Source organism: Saimiri boliviensis, chromosome 17 (assembly GCF_048565385.1).
Source record: "Saimiri boliviensis isolate mSaiBol1 chromosome 17, mSaiBol1.pri, whole genome shotgun sequence".
NCBI lineage: Eukaryota > Metazoa > Chordata > Mammalia > Primates > Cebidae > Saimiri > Saimiri boliviensis.
The window spans coordinates 45381528-45397418 of record NC_133465.1 but is presented as its reverse complement, the minus strand read 5'-3'; the positions used below and the strand labels follow the sequence as shown (position 1 = coordinate 45397418).

At 52.8% G+C, this 15891-nt stretch overlaps 1 protein-coding gene across 3 annotated transcripts in view; it reads right to left on the bottom strand.

Moving 5' to 3' along the window:
* ERBB2 (erb-b2 receptor tyrosine kinase 2) overlaps positions 1-15891 on the bottom strand; it is a 31492-nt gene that overhangs the window by 9935 nt on the left and 5666 nt on the right. For 2 of the 3 annotated variants that reach the window (XM_074388696.1, XM_003942842.3), the window contains exons 2-15: positions 13794-13945; positions 12701-12914; positions 11486-11620; positions 11051-11119; positions 10731-10846; positions 10451-10592; positions 7960-8079; positions 7586-7712; positions 4996-5069; positions 4819-4909; positions 4419-4618; positions 3936-4068; positions 3763-3853; positions 2912-3072 (exon numbers count right to left, since the gene is read on the bottom strand). In XM_074388696.1, the coding sequence (XP_074244797.1) occupies positions 2912-3072; positions 3763-3853; positions 3936-4068; positions 4419-4618; positions 4819-4909; positions 4996-5069; positions 7586-7712; positions 7960-8079; positions 10451-10592; positions 10731-10846; positions 11051-11119; positions 11486-11620; positions 12701-12914; positions 13794-13945 (1825 nt within the window). Of the gene's footprint in view, positions 1-2911; positions 3073-3762; positions 3854-3935; positions 4069-4418; positions 4619-4818; positions 4910-4995; positions 5070-7585; positions 7713-7959; positions 8080-10450; positions 10593-10730; positions 10847-11050; positions 11120-11485; positions 11621-12700; positions 12915-13732; positions 13946-15891 lie in introns of all 3 variants that reach the window. The other variant, XM_039475758.2, reaches the window with a different exon arrangement.

The following is a 15891-nucleotide window of genomic DNA, read 5'->3' as shown; positions in this document are numbered from 1 at the left end:
AAGGGTACCACAAGCGGTGGGGAAAGCAAAGCGCAGAACAGTACGCAGAGAATGTTCCCATGCACATCACAAAATGTACATGCACACAAATCTGATGATAGGTGGCGTTATATAAAATTGCTGTTTCCTGACTTTTTTTTTTTTTGAGACAGAGTCTTTCTGTCGCCTAGGCTGGAGTGCAGCATGATCTCAGCTCATTGCAACCTTCATCTCGCGGGTTTTTTCCTGCCTCCGACTCCTGAGTAGCTGGCTAATTTTTGTATTTTTAGTAGAGATGGGGTCTCGCTATGTTGACCAGGCTGGTCTCGACCTCCTGATCTCATGTGATCCACCTGCTTCAGCCTCCCAAAGTGCTGGGATTACAGGTGTAAGGCACCATGTCCAGCCTCTTGACCATTTTTGGTTCAAACAAACAGTAATCTTATTTGACTCGACCTAATATAAATGTAATATGTCTATGAAGGCATGTAGAGAAGACCCCGGAAGGATGAACACACAAGTCAATGTGATGGTTCTCCCCCAGGGGACAAGAGAGGCTGGGTGGGCAGGGAGTTGAGTGAAAGGTCCCGTTAGCTTTGTAACATTTATACTTTTACGTTACTGAAAATGTTTATCACAAGGATGTATTCATGTGTTTCATGTGTAAAGACAACTACATAAGAAAAATTAAAAGAGTAAGGTAGATCACCATGTTTGAACATGGAAAAACACTGCAAGGTTCTGGAAAATGAGAAAAAGAAAGCAATTTGCAAACAATAGGTACGGTCTGTGATTCTATTTGGTAAAAATAAATACGTGACTGGGCATGGTGGCTGACCCCTGTAATCCCAACACTTTGGGAGGCTGAGGTTGGCAGATCACCTGAGGTCAGGGATTCAAGACCAGCCTGGCTAACATGGTGAAACCCCATCTACTAAAAATACAAAAATTAGCCAAGTGAGGTGGCATGGAATCCCAGCTATTCAGGAGGCCGAGGCAGGAGAATTGCTTAAACCCGGGAGGCGAAGTTTGCAGTGAGCCGGTATTGCACCACTGCACTCCAGCTTGGGCAACAGAGCAAGACTCCATCTCAAAAGAAAAAAAAAAACCAAGCCAGGAACAGTGGTTGGCTCACGCCTGTAATCCCAGCACTTTGGGAGGCCAAGGCGGGCGAATCATGAGGTCAGGAGTTAGAGATCAGCCTGGCCAATATGGTGAAACCCCATCTCTGCCAAAAATACAAAAATTAGCCGGCCATGGTGGCACTCAAGATCTCAAGATCACGCCACTGCACTCCAGCTTGGGTGGCAGAATGAGATTCCATCTCAAAAAAAAAAACAAAAGAAACAACAACAGCCGGGCGCGGTGGCTCAAGCCTGTAATCCCAGCACTTTGGGAGGCCGAGGTGGGTGGATCACGAGGTCGAAAGATCAAGACCATCCTGGTCAACATGGTGAAACCCCGTCTCTACTAAAAATACAAAAAACTAGCTGGGCATGGTGGTGCGTGCCTGTAATCCCAGCTACTCAGGAGGCTGAGGCAGGAGAATTGCCTGAGCCCAGGGGGCGGAGGTTGCGGTGAGCCGAGATCGCGCCATTGCACTCCAGTCTGGCTAACAAGAGCGAAACTCCGTCTCAAAAAAAAAAAAAAGAAACAACAACAAAAAAAAACCCACATACATATATACATGTTAGAATGTACACAGATAGTCGGGCGCGGTGGCTCAAGCCTCTAATCCCAGCACTTTGGGAGGCTGAGGCGGGTGGATCACGAGGTCAAGAGATCGAGACCATCCTTGGTCAACATGATGAAACTCTGTCTCTACTAAAAATACAAAAAATTAGCTGGGCATGGTGGCACGTGCCTGTAATCCCAGGTACTCAGAAGGCTGAGACAGGAGAATTGCCTGAACCCAGGAGGCGGAGGTTGCGGTGAGCCGAGATCGCGCCATTGCACTCCAGCCTGGGTAACAAGAGCAAAACTGGCTGGGCACGGTGGCTCAAGCCTGTAATCCCAGCACTTTGGGAGGCCGAGGCGGGTGGATCACGAGGTCGAGAGATCGAGACCATCCTGGTCAACATGGTGAAACCCCGTCTCTACTAAAAATACAAAAAACTAGCTGGGCATGGTGGTGCATGCCTGTAATCCCAGCTACTCAGGAGGCTGAGGCTGGAGAATTGCCTGAACCCAGGAGGCGGAGGTTGCGGTGAGCCGAGATCGTGCCATTGCACTCCAGCCTGGGTAACAACAGCGAAACTCTGTCTCAAAAAAAAAAAAAAAAAAAAACTACGTCTCAAAAAAAAAAAAAATGTACACAGATAAAAATACCTGGAGAATAATATTAATACATGCTAACATATATATTATATATATACATATTAGAATGTGCACAGACAAAAATAACTAGAGGGAAAATAACTCAAATTATTAACAGTGAGGATAGAACTGCTAGGACATTAATTTTTTTTTTTTTTTTTTTTTTTTGAGTTGGAGTTTCGCTCTTGTTACCCAGGCTGGAGTGCAATGGCACCATCTCAGCTCACCGCAACCTCCGCCTCCTGGGTTCAAGCAATTCTCCTTCCTCAGCCTCCCGAGTAGCTGGGACTACAGGCACACGCCACCATGTCCAGCTAATTTTTGTATTTTTAGTAGAGACGGGGTTTCACCATGTTGACCAGGATGGTCTCGATCTCTTGACCTCGTGATCCAACCACCTTGGCCTCCCAAAGTGCTGGGATTATAGGCGTGAGCCACCGCACCCAGCCTACATTAATTTATATTTCATGTTTTAATTTTATAATTTTCACAATGTGTTGCTTTTGTCATCAGAAACAAGATACGATGAAGGGAGAGTTGGCCCCCTTTTATAAGAGCCCAGAGAGGTCCCTAAAAGTAATGTCCTTCTTTCTGCAGAAAAGACCCTCAGACTCACGAGTGGGTGCAGTTGATGGGGCAAGGCTGGCATGTGCCCTCCTCATCTGGAAACTTCCAGATGGGCATGTAGGAGAGGTCAGGTTTCACACCGCTAGGGCAGCGGGCCACGCAGAAAGGAGAGTCCTTGTAGTGGGCACAGGCCACACACTGGTCAGCCTCCTGGTGGGGACAGAAAAGGTTTGTGGCGGGCTGACACTGACACCCCCAGAGCAGCAGGATCAGGCCCCTGGTTGGGTTCCCTTCCTGCTTCCCACAGCCATACAGCATCGATTTTCACCGTGCCCCTGGGACAAACACTCCTGCTCTTCACCCAGTCTCTGTGGCCCCTCCCTCAGGGCCCTCCTTCAAGCTGGATCCCGGGCGGGGACTCAGCCGGAGAATAGGAGGTACCCAGAGAGGAAAATGCATTACCTAAGGTGTAACAGCAAGTAACCACAGTCACTGCTGCGTAGAAAGCCTTTCCCGGGCTTCACTGGGCCAAGCCCTGTTTAATTTCATTCTCGCCACACCCCAGCAAGGCAGGTACTATTACAATACCCATTTTAGGAATGAAAAAAAACAAGGTTGGAAGCAGGACCTGGATCTGAATCCAGGTAGTCTGACACCTGAGCCTGCAGGGCTAACCACCTAGCACAGCCACAGCCACAAACACAGGCCTCTGGAACTTTTCATAGTCTGAAAGGCCCCTCTCCTGCCACCCTGCTGCTTGTTCAGGTCTGAGCGCTTCGCCCTCTCCAGGGATATTTTACCAGACAGCACACCCTGCCGCGTCTCGCCAGCCTGCCAAGTCTCTGGCAATGCCCCCTTGCTGCCTCCCTCCACCCAGCTCTGAGCCTGCCAGCAGCTCACCGGTCCAGAACAGGTCACTGAGCCATTCTGGGGCTGACACTCAGGGTGGCATGGCAAACAGTGTCTGGCATTCACATACTCCCTGGGGAGCCTGAGAGAAGAAACGGTGGTGAGGGGGTCTGAGAGTAGCCCCCTGCACCCCTCCAGCCACCCCTCTCCTCTGCCCCGCATACCCCTGCAGTACTCGGCATTCCTCCACGCACTCCTGGCCCCTAAGGAACTGGCTGCAGTTGACACACTGGGTGGGCCCGGGACCCCAGCAGTGCCCTCGGGCACACAGCGGGTGGCAGGCCAGGTCCTTGCCCACTGCAGTGAGGAGGAAGGGACCACAGGGGATTTTTAAGGGAGGCCCCAGGTCCAAGTGAATCAGGGAACTGGCCGTGGGCATGGCTCTGGGCTGCAGGGGTGGGGACAGGTGGGGCAGATGTAGGAAGAGGAAGAGTTCTGAGATTTCAGAAACAGAGGGGGAGGGAAGGAGGCCAAGGCAGGTAGGACCCAGCTAGAGAAGCCATGCCAAGAGGCCAAGCCAGCCAGAGCTGAGTCAAGAGGGCGCACAGGGACAGGCAGCCTGCACAAGTCCAAGAACGCTGCTGCCAGGGCCCCGTGGGCACTACGTGCTGGCAGATGGGGAGTACGCACTGGGCTCCCTGTCTTACCACACTCATGCTCTGGCCGGTTGGCAGCGTGGAGCAGGGCTTGGTGCGGGTTCCGGAAGAGATTGTCCCAGGGCACCGTGTGCACGAAGCAGAGGCGGGCATTGTGGTGGATGAGGGCCAGTCCACTGCCCAGTTCCCGCAGTGAGCGCAGCCCCAGCCAGCTGATGCCCAGCCCTTGCAGGGTCAGCGAGTAGGCGCCACTATGGGAGAACGCACGCCCTTCACAATCAGCAAAGACTACCTACATTCCCTCCGTCCCCAGCACACTCTGCAAACTCTCACGGAAAGGTTACTGCTGTGTCCCGGGGGAACAGGAGTACTCCCCCAGGCCCCAAGCTTCCGACAGGGACTCCTCCCTGGGACTCCTCCCCTATCAGGCCCCCTCTTTCCCAGGGCTCACTTGTGCAGAATTCGTCCTCGGATTACTTGCAGGTTCTGGAAGACGCTGAGGTCAGGCAGGCTGTCTGGCCATGCTGAGATATACAGGTAACCTGCAGGCAGAGGTTGAGATGAGGGGGCTGGGGACCTGACAAGGACTCCCAGCCCCTGCAGAGCAGGATACAAAGACAGAGCCCACCTGTGATCTCTTCCAGAGTCTCAAACACGTGGAGCTGCTCTGGCTGTAGGGGGACGGTGTTGGAGGCTGGGTCCCTGGAGGAATCAGGAGTTAGCAGGGCCAGGAACAGGCTGGACATCACTCCCAGAGCTGGGTGTGCCAGCCCACTCCCCACCGTGACTGCCTTCCCTCAAACCCTTTGCCCATCCAGACCGGCTGTTCCCATCCTGGACTTCAAAGCCCAGACCTTAGTTTGGCAACATCTATGAAAACAGTATTTATCCTTTGATCTAGAAATCTTGTTTCTAGGAATGTGGCCTAAGGGAGACACTGGCCTGTGTTCCCAGAGCCATATACGAGGTGGAACTGTTTGTAAGAGTGAAAATGGAACATGATCTCCATGTCTGTTAGTAAATAGGGGAGCTGTTAAATAAAACCCTGAGCCACCCAGACCACATAATAAAAATCAATATTTAGGAGCACTTAGTATCTGCCAGGCACTGTTCCAAGAGCTTTACAAATATTAACTCATTCAAATTTTATCATCATCTGGCCAGGCGCGGTGGTACAATCATCTTCTGAGGTTGAGACTATTCTTGGCCCCATTTTACAGATGAGGAAACTGAAGCACAGCACGAGAGTCACATGCCTAGTAAGTAGTACAGCCAGGTTTCAAACCCAGGCAGTCTGGCTCCCAAGTCTGGGCTCTTAGCTGCCTCTCCTTGCTGCCATCTGCTCAGCAGCTATTGAGAATGAGGCAGTTTGACTCCCAAAGCAAGGTGTAGACAGTGCTCCCCATATGCTCATGTTTACAGAAACCAACCTCCCCACCAAAACGATGAAAACCACACTTCACTGTGTGTATGTCTACAGATGCATAAATGGTCTAGATGAACAGACACACTGTTAACCCTGATCCCCTCTGGAATGGAGAGTGGAGGTAAAGGAAGCATGAAAGAGAATTTTCTTTTTTTTTCCTTTTCCTGAGACAGGGTCTCACTTTGTCAGCCAGGCTAGAGTACAGTGGCATGATCTCAACTCACTGCAACCTCCACCTCCCAGGCTCAGGTGATTCTCCCACCTCAGTCTCCCTAGTAGCTGAGACTACAGGTGAACACCACCATGCCTGACTAATTTTTTCTATTTTTTTTGTAGAGATGGGATCTCACTATGTTTTCTTGAACTCCTGGGCTCAAGCAGTCCTCCTGCCTCAGCCTCCCAAAGTGCTGGGATTATAGGCGTGAGCCAATACTTGTAATGTGCACCACCATGCCTGGCCCAATTCTTTTTTTTTTTTTTTTTGTGACAGGGTTTCACTCTGTTGCCCAGGCTGGAGTGCAGTGGCAAAATCTCAGCTCACTGCAACTTTCACCTCCCAGGTTCAAGCAATTCTCCTGGCTCAGCCTCCCAAGCAGCTGGACTACAGGTGCATACTACCAAGCCTGGCTAATTCTTTTTATTGTAGAGATGGGGTTTCACCACGTTGGCCAAGCTGGTCTTAAATTCCTGACCTCAAGTAATCTGCCTGCCTTAGCCTCCCAAAGTGCTGGAATTACAGGTGTGAGCCACTGTGCCTGGCCCCAATTCATTTTTTATTGAAGTATAACTTATATACAATAAAATGCACAGACTCTTAGCATACAGTTTGATGTTTTGACAAAAGCACTCACTCATGTATCCACTACCCCAATCAATATACAGAACATTTTTCTTTCTTTCTCTTTTTCTTTTTTGACAGAGTCTTGCTTTGTCGTCCAGGCTGGAGTGTAGTGGCATGATCTCGGCTCACTGCAACCTCTGCCTCCCAAGTTCAAGCAATTCTCCTGCCTCAGCCTCCTGAGTAGCTGGGATTACAGGCACACACCACCATGCCTGGACAATTTTTGTATGTTTAGCTGAGACAGGGTTTCACCATGTTGGTCAGGCTGGTCTCGAACTCCTGACCTCATGATCTGCCCTCCTCGGCCTCCCAAAGTGCTGGGATTACAGGCGTGAGCCACCATGCCTGACCCAGAACATTTCTATTACCCCAGAAATGTCCCTTGTGTCCCTCTCTTTTGAGGCCTCCCCACACCCTAGGGCAGCCACCGTTCTGATCTCTCCCACCACAGAGTGGTTTTGTGTGTTCAGAGCCTCACATAAAGGGGATCAGACAGTATGGAATCTTGGCTTCTTTTGCTCAGTGTAATGTGTCTGAGATTCATTCATGTTGTATCGGTAGTTCATCTCCTTCTGTTGCTAAGTAGAATTTCACCAAATGGATACACTGCCGCTTGTGTAACCCTTCACCTAGTCATGCACATTTGAGTTTTTTATAATTTGGGGATATTTTTTATAAAGCTGCTATGAACTCAAAGGGACTTTTGCTTTATCTAGATGGTCTGACCTCCTTATAAGTCCTTGTTCACGGATAGCATGTCCTTTACAAAAATAACCACCCCCACCCCAAAGGCCCTGCTCCCTCTGGTCTCCCATCTGCTTCCTGTATATTCTTGCCCCACCCCGCCGACAACTTCTGTCTCCTGCCACCCCCCAGAGATGCTGTCACACCCGGGTCCTCAGGACTCTGTCTGCCCTGACAGAGTCTCAGGGCCATCGTGCCCACTCTTACCCATCAAAGCTCTCCGGCAGAAATGCCAGGCTCCCGAAGATCTTCTTGCAGCCCACAAACTCCTGGATATTGGCACTGGTGACTGCCCTCACCTCTCGCAAGTGCTCCATGCCCAGACCATAGCACACTGAGGGGTGGAAGTGGGTGGTGAAGGGGCCGTCTCAGCCTTCACACCAAGACTAGTCAACAGCCACATGGGCATTAGGGTCCAGGCCCCTCCCCATGCTGACGAAGGATATATGGACACTTGTAGGGCTGAGGGGGGCAGGGGTAGAGAGAGTAGAAGGAAAGGACTGGGTTCCAGGAGGGTCTGAGGAAAGACGGGAAAACGTGGGCTGGGCCAGGCTGCAGGTGCAGAGGGACAGAGCGGGTACCTCGGGCACAGGGCTTGCTGCACTTCTCACACCGCTGTGTTCCGTCCTCCGCTGTCACCTCTTGGTTGTGCAGGGGGCAGACAAGCGTGCAGGATCCCACATCCGTTGATAGGTAGTTGTCTAAGGAGAGCGGGAACGTGTATCCACGTACCTGGCCCTTCGTGCACCACCATAAGCAGTGTCACCATGCCCAGGTACAAGAAGAATAATATCAACCAATACTTAGATGCCCTACCATACACCAGCACGTGACACCCATTTACTCCTCACAGCAACCACATGGGATCAGCACTGTGAGATTCCCATTTTGCAAAAAGGGAGACCAAAGCAGAGCACTCTGTAAATTATCCAAGGTCACTGTGCTAGTGAGTGGAGGAACGAGGATTTGAACCCAAATGGTCTGGCTTCACAGTTCTTTTTTTTTTTTTTTTGAGACAGAGCCTGTTGCCCAGGCTGGAGTGCAATGGCGTAGTCTCAACTCGCTGCAACCTCCGCCTCCCCAGTTCAAGCGATTCTCCTGCCTCAGCCTCCCAAGTAGCAGGGACTACAGGCGCATGCCACCACACCTGGCTAATTTTTGTATTTTTAATAGAGACAGGGTTTCACCATGTTGGCCAGGCTGGTCTCGAACTCCTCACCTTGTGATCCACCCGCCTCGGCCTCCCAAAGTGCTGGGATTACAGGCATGAGCTACTGCACCTGGCCTGGCTCTACATTTTGTTCTCTTCCCAATACAGTCAGCCAGGACCTGAAGGCCCACTCCTGTTCCTGTGAGAGAAGGAAAGAGGTTCCCCAGGTCGGAGCCCAGTCCATAAATGCTCATTAGAAAACAGGTGAGCTGTTAAATAAAACTGATCTAGGCTGGATACAATAGCTCACACTTGTCATCCCAGCACTTTGTAATCCCTGATCACTTAAGGTCAGGAGTTTGAGACCAGCTTGGCCAACATGGTGAAACTCCATCTCTACTAAAAATACAAAAATTAGCCAGGTGTGGTGGGGCACACTTGTAGTCCCAGCTACTAGAGATTGAGGCACAAAAATAGCTTGAATGTGGAGGGCAAAGGTTGCAGTGAGCCGAGATTGCACCACTGCACTCCAGCCTGGGCAACAGAACTAGACTCTGTCTTTTAAAAAAAATCCAGGTGAGGTGGCTCACGCCTGTAATCCCAGCACTTTGAGTGGCCAAGGCAAGTGGATTGCCTGAGGTCAGGAGTTCAAGACAAGCCTGGACAACGTGGTGAAACCCCATCTCTACTAAAAATACAAAAATTGACCAGGCACGGTAGCTCACACCTGTAATCCCAGTACTTTGGGAGGCCAAGGCGAGTGGCTCACCTGAGGTCAGGAGTTCGAGACCACCTGGCCAACATGGTGACACCCCATCTCCACTAAAAAAAAAAAAAAAAAAAAAAATAGCAAGGCATGGTGGAGGGCGCCTGTAATCCAAGCTCCTTGGGAGGCTTAGGCAGAGAATTGCTTGAACCCAGGAGGTAGAGTTTGCAGTAAGCCAAGATTACACCACTGCACTTCAGCCTGGGCAACAAGGCAAAACTCCATCTCAAAAAAAAAAAATTAGCCAGGCATGGTGGTGGGCGCTTGTAATTCTAGCTACTCAGGAGGCTGAGACACAAGAATAGCATGAACCCAGGAGGCAGAGGTTGCAGTGAGCCAAGATCGTGCCACTGCTAAACTAAACTCAGTCTCAAAAAATTAAAATTAAAATTAAAGGTAAGGGCCTGGCGCGGTGGCTCAAGCCCGTAATCCCAGCACTTTGGGAGGCCGAGGCGGGTGGATCACGAGGTCGAGAGATCGAGACCATCCTGGTCAACATGGTGAAACCCCGTCTCTACTAAAAACACAAAAAAGTAGCTGGGCATGGTGGCGCTTGCCTGTAATCCCAGCTATTCGGGAGGCTGAGGCAGGAGAATTGCTTGAACCCAGGAGGCAGAGGTTGCGGTGAGCCGAGATCGCGCCATTGCACTCCAGCCTGGGTAACAAGAGCGAAACTCCGTCTCAAAAAAAAAAAAAAAAAAAAAAAAAAAAAAAAAAAAATTAAAGGTAAAACTGATGTAGCCAGACTACAGAATAAAAGCTAACATTTAGGAGCACTTAGTACATAGCAGACATTGTTCTAAGAGCTTTACAAATATTAACTCAGTCAAGTTTATAACCACCTTATGAGGCTGGGACTATTCTTGCCCCCGTTTTACAGATGAGGAAACTGAGGCACAGCACAAGGGTCACGTGCCTAATAAGTGATAGAGCCAGGTTTCAAACCCAGGCAGTCTGGCTCCCAAGTCTGGGCTCTTAGCTGCCTCTCCTTACTGCCACCTGCTCCACAGCTGTTGAAAGAACAAGGCAGTTCGGCAGGAACCGTCACGACTGGCTCCCAAAGCAAGGTGCGGACAGTGCTCCCCATATGCTCCCATTTACAGAAACCAACCTCCCCACCAAAATGATGAAAGCCATGTTTCTCCCTGGCACTCACAGGGACAGGCAGTCACACAGCTGGCGCCAAATGTATACCGGCCCTCAGGGTTGGGCATGGACTCAAAGGTGTCTGTGTTGTAGGTGACCAGGGCTGGGCAGTGCAGCTCACAGATGCCACTGTGGTTGAAGTGGAGGCAGGCCTGGGAGGACAGGTGGCTGGTTGTTACTGTGTTGTTTTTCCCTGGTGTGCCAGGGGCAATAGGGCAGTACCAGGCAGGGTGCCCACCCCATGCATCCTGGGGAATAGGGCACAGTAGGCACAAGGCAGAGGCACATACCAGGCAGTCGGAGTGCTTGGGGCCTGTGCAGCCGGCAGCACACTGCTCATGGCAGCAGTCAGTGGGCAGCGGGCCCTTGCAGCGGGCACAGCCACCAGCACAGACAGTGCGTGTCACTGTTGGGCAAAGGGCAGGATGAGGGCTGAGTGGCACCCTGGGCACTAGACCCACATCAGCATCACCTTCTAGGGAGACTACCTACCCCAGGAAAGACATCCCAAACCTGTTATCCCACCCCTCCCTTGTCGCCTATATGACACCTGTATTCCACCCTGCCCTTGCCCTCCCCTCCCCTGACTCCAGGCCTCCCTGAGACTCACGGCTCTGACAGTCCTCAGAACTCTCTCCCCAGCAGCGGGAGCCCTTACACACCGGAGAACAGGGGTGGCCTGAGGACAGAACCAGAGAGAGGCAGTGAGAGAGATGTCTAACAGCAAGAGCACAGGTTAATAACGGAGAGAGACACCAACAGCAGCAGAAGCCACAAGGCCGACTGCACAGCAAGGGAGGGACCGCAACAGGCAGAGAGGCCCCCAAACTAGAGGCACCACCTAGAGGCAGAGGGAGACAGGACAGGGAACCCCAGAGCCAGAGATGAAGAGGCACAGAGAGATGGCAGGAGGGATGGAGAGGGAGGAAATGGGTGGTGTAGGTAGCTGGGGCAGTGGCAGGCGGGTGCTGGGTTGTACGCCAGGAGTCTGGGGCTGGGGTCAGGCTGTCCAAGAGAAGGGGCAGCAGGGAGGAGCATGGCTTACAGGCCCGAGAGCGGTTGGTGTCTATCAGTGTGAGAGCCAGCTGGTTGTTCTTGTGGAAGATGTCCTTCCACAAAATCGTGTCCTGGTAGCAGAGCTGGGGGTTCCGCTGGATCCAGACCCCTCCCTTCAAGATCTCTGTGGGGTGAGCAATGATCAGGGATCCTTTCCCCTTCAGTCACCTTCTGCCTCCCTTGGGGCCCTCATGCCTTCTAAGACAGGAGCAGCCTTTAAACAACCCCTCGATTTCCCAGGGAGGAGAGAAGAGATCTTTAGCATCTTTGAGCCCTACCAATACCACCCCCACAACATGAACAAAGCGAGACCCAGGGAGGAGTGAGTTGTCCATGCTAGGTCCAGACGCCCACGTGGACCGCAGCTTTCTCCTTCCCTCTCACCTGTACTCTGGGCACGCTGCTTGGTGGTTAAGAGACCGTGGAGTCCGAAACCCAGCCCCATCACTCACTAGCTATGTAACTTTTGTCCCTTATCTCATCTGTAGAATGAGAATCACTGATTCTTTCCTGACAGGACTGCAGCGTGACTGAAATGGGACCCTGCAGGCAAAACACATGGCACCCAGACTCTGGGCACAGTTGGCTCCAGGCCACCAAATAGTGACACGGGTTGTTCACTGTACACTTCACTTAGCCAAGTTGGGGCAAAAACCCAGCCTGCATTGTATGATCAAATGATGTACGCTGATGCAAGATGCACCTTCCTAGGAAGACAGGGAATCTTTTTCCAGTCTTCTGAGAGCGTCTTCCTGGGCTCTGCCTGCATCTGCCTAGAGGGACACCATTTCTTTTTTTTTTCTCCCCCCGCCGAGATGGAGTTTCACTCTTGTTGCCCAGGCTGGAGTGCCACGGCGCGATCTCAGCTCACCGCAACCAACCTCTACCTCCTGGGTTCAAGGGATTCTCTTGCCCCAGCCTCCTGAACAGCTGGGATTATAGGCATGTGCCACCACCACACATGGCAAATTTTGTATTTTTAGTAGAGACAGGGTTGCTCCATGTTGGTCAGGCTGGTCTCAAACTCTTGACCTCAGGTGATCCCCCTGCCTCACCTCCCAAAGTGCTGGGATTGCAGGCGTGAGCCACCGTGCCCAGCAGAGGGGACACCATTTCTAATCCACACAAAGCCTGCCCATGGTCAGCTGTGGCCCTGGTCAGCTCTGAATAACCAAGAGAAAGTTTCAATGATGGTAAAGGCCACCTGTGAGGCTTCGAAGCTGCAGCTCCCGCAGGCCTCCTGGGGAGGCCCCTGTGACAGGGGTGGTATTGTCCAGAGGGTCTCCGTTGTCTAGCACGGCCAGGGCATAGTTGTCCTCAAAGAGCTGGGTGCCTCGTACAATCCGCAGCCTCTGCAGCGGGACCTGTCTCACTTGGTTGTGGGCGATGAGCACGTAGCCCTGCACCTCCTGTATATCCTGGTAGGGAGCAGTAGGGTGGGGCTGAAGCAGGAGCACTACCATCCCCCAAGGCCTCCCTGAGGTTCCCCAGTACTTGGGGATCTTGGGCAAAGCCCCCAGTCACTGAGCAGTCCTGTTCCCTCATACATAACATGATAAAATGGAGATAAAGGTGATGCCCTGCCTTGCCTCACCAGATTCTTACACGATCAAGAAAGATAACGGTGGGGGGGCCACTTCGTAAACTCTGAGCAGGTGCCCCACCCTCTCTGCATCTCACTTTCTTCATCAGTGAAAGCAAAGGCCTGGATGGGATGGCGTCTACAATTTGACAAACCAAGCAGGTGACCCCACTCCAAGGTACGTGGACACGACCCAGCAGGCTGGTTTCCACTCTCTCTCTCCTGTTCATAACCTTTTCACAGACATTTCTCTTTCAAGCTTCACAATGGGTACCTATTGCTCCCAATATACAGATAGGGACACTGAGACCCAGTGAAGCGAAGCGGGTGTAGGCCACATTCATAGGGCTCAGCAGTGGCAGAACTGGGGCTGTAATCCACCTTTCTCACCAGCCCTTTCTGCTGCTCTAGGTGGGAGAGGGACAGTGGCTGGGGCACGTGGACGGGGGACATGATCATGCTGATAAGAGAGCACAAGCTATAGCAGAAACCCAGATGCATCCCATCCAGAGATGTTCTCAGCCAGCCACATTATAGAGAGAGTCAACTGATTCAGCAGTAAAATGAATGGGGGTTGGACGTTAGAAAGGACTTCCTGGTTGAGAAACAACAAGAGAGGAAATAAAGGGCATGGCACCTTCTTCTGCCACCCACCTGTAAACAGGGCTCAGCCCAGCTGGAGGCAGGGCCTGGCTGGGTTGCCCATGGGCCTCACCTGCAGGAAGGAGAGGCTGGCATTGGTGGGCAGGTAGGTGAGTTCCAGGTTACCCTGCACCACCTGGCAGCCCTGGTAGAGGTGGCGGAGCATGTCCAGGTGAGTCTCGGGACTGGCAGGGAGCCGCAGCTTCATGTCTGTGCCGGTGCACACTGGCAGGAGGGAGCAGATGGGTCAGAGGACACTGGCCAGGGACCTTCTCAGATCTGGCCACCCCATCCAAACTCATTCCCAGAGTCATGCCACCTCAGACAGGGAGAAGGCCCGACTGAAGGACCCTTCCACCCACGTCCCTTGAACCTGCAGGGTTAACAGCAGAAGAAAGCTTGTGTGTTTGGGAAGTAGAGGGATTTCAGGGGAGAGGCTCCTTCTGACTGGGCCCACCCTGTACATCCAGAGGCAGCCCCAGTGTGCCAGCCCTGTGGAGCTCGCCTGCCAGTACAGGGTGTTGGCTGGAAAAGAAAGACTCCCTTTGTCCCAAAGGGACAACTCAGAGCCAGGGGTAAAAATCCCCCAAGAGAGGCAATGACGAATCATGAATCTTCTGGATACCCTCTGCCCCTCTCCCAAGCAAACAAACTTGGGGCATTCTCCCTATGCCATTCCAGTACACCCACGTGCCAACCTCCTGGCAAGGGGTGCACACCCCCGTAATGCCACCCAGAGAGTGGGGAAGGAGGGTCAGCTGGACTTGTAGCGGGGGCATGGGGCAACCAGGGCCCTGGTCATTGCAGAGACCTCTGGGAGTCCCCCATGAAGAGAAAAGGAGCATCAGACTCCAGCTGTGGGCATCTGGACACAGGCTGCAGATCCTAGGCCAGGGTGGCACAGATCCTGCACCAAGGTTTCCTGCGCTGGCACCCTCATCTGGCCACCTCCTCAGGGCAAGACTCCAGAACCAGCTGGCAGAATCCGTGCCACGAAACTGCTACCACAAAGGCACTACGTCAGCCCTGCGTACCTGCCCAGCATCAGCCATCAGCCATCAGCCATCGGCCATGGGACACAGAGCTGAACTGCCACACCTGGCCCACCTGGACCCCAGCCTGGTATCCCTGAGACCAGAAATGCCCATGAAGGCCATGAATACTAGAGGGGGTAAAGAATCCCTGGTGAGGGGGTGCTAGGGTAGCAGCTCACACCAGGCCTGCCAGTGGGGGGAGATGAAAGTGCCCAGTTGAACTTGTTTTTCTGCTCTGGTGAGATGAATCACCTTGCGTGTCTTGCCCAGGAGATCGGGAGGGTGAGGGCGGAGGGCACCCTCAGGCCCACAGGCCCACAGGTGCCTGAGCTGCCCAGAATTCCTGCCGGTTACTGCTCCGCCTCCCACAGGCTACATGCAGATTCAGGGACAGCACAAGGGCTGGCTTGGGGTCTGACCCCAGAGGCACTGCTCTCCCAGCACGTCAGAGCCTAAGGTCAAATCCTAGGGGGTAATACAAGGTATCCCCCGCCTTCAGAGACCTAGGAGATCCTGGTAGGGTGAGCCCCCAGGTTCCCTACCCAGGCCAGTGGCCTGGCCACAAACTGGTGGTCTCCCAGTAATACCCAGAGTGGCCTCTATGCCCACCTCTCTGGGCAGATATGGACAAAGAGGGAGGAATGGGAGGGCCCAGAAATAGAACTCAAGGGTCCATGTCCCTGATGGAGGCCTCCCTACTCCATGCCTCACCCACTTGTACCCTCTCCTCTTCTCCTCCTCCCCCCACAGACTCCCAAGAGAAACAGGAGCTGGGGGTGGCAGGCCAGGCCCAAAATAACGCCCTGTTGCCAGGATCTCCCCCGGCCTCAGCCCTTCAGCTGCTTTATAGACACAGCTGTCTGCAGGCCCAGACCCCAGGCCCTGGCCCAAGCCCAGGGTCCCCACAGGGCTGGGGCAGGGGCCAACTCCACCCCCTGCAGCCCTTTTCAAGGGACACCAGCTGTGGCCACCAGGCAATAGGAAAACAACAACAATGGGGAGTGGGGGCCACCGAAGTCACTGAGCTGAGTACCTACCGTGTACCAGCTGAGCACCTACTGTGTACCCAGCAGGCACTCTGGGTGGATCTATATAACATGCTCCACAGACTGGGCGCTGCAACCTCCTCCATCTTGC